General features: G+C 36.5%; 1 protein-coding gene across 1 annotated transcript; it reads left to right on the top strand.

Moving 5' to 3' along the window:
* Positions 1–2,647: 2,647 nt before the first annotated feature.
* On the top strand, positions 2,648–4,499 carry LOC148274263 (uncharacterized). The gene has a single exon (XM_088237368.1). The coding sequence runs from the start codon at positions 3,380–3,382 to the stop codon at positions 4,454–4,456; it is 1,077 nt and encodes a 358-aa protein (XP_088093494.1). The 5' UTR covers positions 2,648–3,379; the 3' UTR covers positions 4,457–4,499.
* The last annotated feature ends 510 nt before the right edge of the window (positions 4,500–5,009 follow it).

Here is a 5,009-nt window from a genome sequence, read left to right as displayed (position 1 = left end):
AATTATAAGAATATAAGTTTTGTTTGAATGTATATAATAAAAACTGGTGTAAAATATATAATTTTATGAAGTTTTATAATGAAAATGTATTTGAATTACATGTATTTAAATTAAATTAAAACTATAACAGGGGCCGCTGGTTGGTAGTTCCATCGACAGCTATGTCTCCGGGCCCGGGGGTAATTAAGTGATTCTCTGAAAGCAAAAATTCCTGGCAGTTAATTCTTATCGATTAGTTTCATTGTTTGAATTTTAATGGATACAATAATGGAGAATGCACGTGTGTTACTTGATCGTTTAATATTATTTTTTAACCCGGTCACTGGTAAAAAAATAATAAAAAATTATAAATAGAAGTGGAATAAAACTATATACATATTTTTATTACTATAATTAAAATGCAGTTCCACCAAGAAATGTCCGTAGAAAAACTCAACTGTGCTCTTGATACCTACATTTATGCCTCGATTTTTTATTTTTAAATATTTTTTTACTATACAATATGAAATATTTTTAGTACAAAATGAATTTGATACTTCTCGCCTGAAACCTGTTATAAGGAGGAATGTAGTGTCCAAAATTTTTTTTACATGTTTCACATGCAATTTTTATTTTTTTTCTTCTAATTTTCTTTAGCCAAATGAGGAAGTTCAGTGTCTTTTTTAATTTGTTTTATTTGTTAATAGACTATTAAACTAAGCCATTTTTTTAATATATAGTATTATCAGTGCTATGATTTTTAAAGTTTTGTATTTCTGAATTGACTCCGCGTGTGATGTAAGAGGTTGTTGTCTGTTAGTTCTTACGATTGGTTAGTTTACGGTAAGCAAACCGGATATCATTTACAGCTCACATATCATTGGTTGGTTCATATGAACCAGTGATGTCAATCAAAGTAGTGCGTTTTTATTTAAATATTTTTTATTATTTTTTCATACATTTTCAAGAAACTTAACCTCACAATTTAATGCACTAATTTTTACCGCGCTCAAAATATCATTTTTTGTATCCAATTTCCCGTAGGGCTGAAGTTCCTCATTTTGATTTCTCTTTTGAAATGTTATCATTTATCTTAATTTTATGGTGAAGCATATTAAACAATTTTTCAGAAGAATAATATTTGGACCTTTGACAGAATGTCTCGTTGAAGGGAAGAATATTGACAATGATATTATTTCTTGCCCCTGATATTCATGTCATGACAATGATATTCATGTTCCTGAGCAAGGGAATGAAGATGTCCATCTTAAAATCTGTCTAGCAGAATAATTTTAGCGTATATTAGTTATATCTCAGGCACTTCTTCACAGGGGTTCTTATTCGTACCTTGAGAATAACTTTTATGATGCCATTTTTTACTTTGATAATTCGTCTAAGATTTGTAGCTGCAGCAGATCCCAACTCTATTAGTCCATATTCTAAATGAGATTGCCAAAGTGCATAGTATATTTTTTCATATCAATTTTGCGCACTATGTTTCTAATGGTAATAATATGAGATTCTTAAAAAAACAAAGATCGATGGGAACCGAATGTTCCCGACCCAATCGAGTCCATCCATATGAATTTTTCTAGAACACCCCTTATGTAGAAGCTTTAAATACGCCTGTGAAGTGTGAGGACAGTTACAGCACGATTTTTTTTGGCAGTTATGAATTTGGAGTGTTAGCAACTCATCTGGTTTGCATCTTGATGTGATGGAAAACATTGAATAATTAGTTTTCTTAACATTCAATGTTAGAGAGTTTGTTACTTGCCAATTTTGAACAACTGCAAGTAATTTTTCAGCAATCTTGTATATTGTGTTCGTCCAATTTTTATCACGAAAAATTTAAACGGTATCATCTGAAAAGCTAAGAATATGTTTTTGTGTGCCCTACTTGAATATTGAAAAAAAAAGTTTCCTTTTGCATGTAAGTAGAAATAATATTGGTTCCAACACACTACCTTGAGGCACGCCATAATTTATTTGAGAGATGAACTTGCTTGTATGGTTACCAATTCTGGCACATTGTTGAAGTTCAGTCATATAGTTATTGAATAGCTTAATTGTTGAATCAGACATTCCTAATTTTGACGATTTGAAGAACAGAATATTATGACAAATAGTATCAAACTTTTTGGATATCTATAAATTATGCCAGGGCTGGTATTCGAAACGTTTTCATAGCGCGTATTTATGTACGGTTTAAACCTTAGAGTATATAGATGTATATACTCTAAGGTTTAAACCTGTGAAATGAGTTAGGTACTTGAAGAAATGAAAAAAATATTACCTTCTTATTGACACCATTGCCAAACGTGTGAAATTCGTCACGCAGTTCTATTGTTTTTTTTTACGTGCCCACTCAAGTTATAGATTTATGTACCTACATTCAATAGGTGACAAAGGGCTTTAGAAAACAATATTTATCTAGGTATCAGTCACGCGCATTAAGGGCGTAAGTAATCGGTTGCAGGATAGCAGCACGCGTCCTTGACTCGGTTGTCCAATTACTTGCTTGACGACTTTACATCATTTTCTTGCCGGAAACCAGAAAAATTGTTGTACGTATTATTCATAGAATTAAATAAGTTCAAGGTAAATGTGCGACTATTGTTGTAGGTCAGTCACTCGTAGCAATTACGACTATTAGGGAAATGCTCTAATATGTTATTAAGAGGTTAGTCTACAAGAAGGAAACATTTGTTTAAAAAAATATACGTTTATCGTATTCTGTGAGATATAGCAGCATTAGAACCTTATGAATTCTTCCATCATCTGTTTGCCGTGGATGGAGATCGATGACCGTTTTCTGTCAAAGCATTATTTATGTTTTTCATACCTCGTAGAATATGTATAAAACTATGATAATTGTGTACGTTGCTGGTTACTCAATCTCAACATAAGGTGTGAAGGCTCACTAATGTGTAATAATAATTTAGCTGTTAGCACGGTTCACCGGACTCCAACCAAGGTTGGTTCTATGGAAGCTCTCCCATTGATTCATTTTTATTCGCGACGTGATCACGGCAAGATTATGTCCAAGTAGTCTATTTTCCCTCAACACAAGTACTTCTGACCTCTAAACGCGAAGAAAGACCGCGATTATCCACGCTAGCCCCAATAAAAACTACGTTCACGGTGTTTTTGATTGTTGAAATTTTTGCAATCACGATTCCATTATTCTTTGAGACATAGTGTGAATCCTATCATTGTGCTCGTAACACGCTGTGAAATTAATCGATCTTTTTAAACCGCTATATAATCTTTAGATAACTTACGAACAAGTTTATTTCACGAGTGACCGCGCGTAGGTTTTGTCGGCTTTACGATGTTTTGATCAGTTCGCAGTGTAAGAGGACTAAACGCATATTGTGTAATAAATGACTAAAAGAATATGGCGCGTGTTCGTGAAATGTTTCCTAAATATGTTTTGTTATTGGTGTATGCCATTCTGTGGAAAGGAGTTACTCCTTCGGTGATCGGGGAGCATCAGGAAAGCCAAAGGGAGAAGGATGCCGCAAATAACATCAAGGCGCAAGCATTCAACCAAGAGAGTCATCAAGGAGATAAACTCAATGAAAATCAAAATACTTTGGTTGATAATAAAAGCAACCAGTTTGTAGGCGCTAAAGAGAGCGGTCAGTTTAACAATCAAGATTCTAATAAAAAAATTTACGACGAAAATAAATTCCAAGGTGGACAAACTTTCAATTCAGATTCCGGAGAACGGGCTCAAGGAGCATCGCAAAAGAAGGGTCACAAGAAAGGACATCATAATGCCGGTTTCCACAACTCTTATCATAAGGACGAAACCTCTAATAATAGCAGTTACTTCGACGATTACAACGACGAAGCCGACGAGGCCAATTATCAAAACGGTCGTGGCAGATACGGCAACGAAGCCGGGAACAAATATAGCTCCAGGAAAGAAGACGGATTGCAGCACATTCAGGACAATGCGAGACGAGGAAATTACGACAGAAGGGGTGGAACTGACGCGAGGAATGCGGAGCATCGAGACTACGACAGGAAGCGGTATCATGACGACCGCCGTGACGCAGCTCAAAACCAAAAAGGACAGAGTTTCTCAGCGAGGGACAGAGGCTACGTGCACGCGGAAGCCGCGCCACAGTACCCTTACTACAATCACGGCCCGGCGTACCTTCCTCCTCTGAGCCACCACAGGGGGGAGTACTACGACGAGCCGAGGCCGCTTCCCCTGCGGCGCCAGGACTACGCCGAGCCTTCGCGACACCAGGCCATCACGATATACGAGGACCCCCGGGTGGGGGACCCGTACAGGGGCAGCGGCTCCCTGCGCCAGGAGCCCGGCCTGGTTGTGCGGCCTGGGGGGCAGCGCTACCAGCGCTACGACAGCTACTACGAGCCCCGCCCGCGCCCCCGAGACTGGGACGGGGTCAATAGAAGAAGTGACATTAATCCTTTAGTGTTTAACTACAATAGGTATTAAAAGTTGTAGAGAGTGGTTATATTGTATGTTGTGTTTTACAGGTACAAAATATTTATTTATTTATTATTTCATATAAGCGTAGGTTCTTCTCTTGTTAGTTTATACTTTCACTAACTTGTGTAATGCTAAACTATCTTGATGAAATAAAAAGTTTTATGTACCTAACTGTCTTATTTGTAAGAAAATAAAATGTTTAAGCTGCTTGAATTTTCATTTTTTATATGCTTTAATGGTGTATGTATGTAGGTATACTTGTAAAAATTCATATTTTTTATGCAGCGCCAAAACTTGTAGATTTATCCAATCGTAACAGAACATCATCATCATCGTTTTCCTATCCACACATAATGGTGCACAGGGCACTACATTATTACACCAACCGCAGCGTATCCGATCATTATTTTGTACATGAAGGGACGAGTAATTTAATCAGTCTTACTCTTCATGTACCGATCCGGGGACTAAAATATACAAGTGTAACATTTTTAAATAAATATTTAAAGTCAACCGCATCGGGAATTGAACCGATATTTCTTACATGGTAGGCAAACGC

Source organism: Micrasema longulum, unplaced genomic scaffold, assembly GCF_059751315.1.
Source record: "Micrasema longulum isolate JH-2025_06_02 unplaced genomic scaffold, ASM5975131v1 h1tg001710l, whole genome shotgun sequence".
Taxonomy (NCBI): Eukaryota; Metazoa; Arthropoda; class Insecta; order Trichoptera; family Brachycentridae; genus Micrasema; species Micrasema longulum.
This window is presented reverse-complemented; position numbering and strand designations above follow the sequence as displayed.

Bases quoted from the DNA above. Each gene is read 5' to 3' on its own strand.
- LOC148274263 (XM_088237368.1), top strand. From the start codon at position 3,380: ATGGCGCGTGTTCGTGAAATGTTTCCTAAATATGTTTTGTTATTGGTG.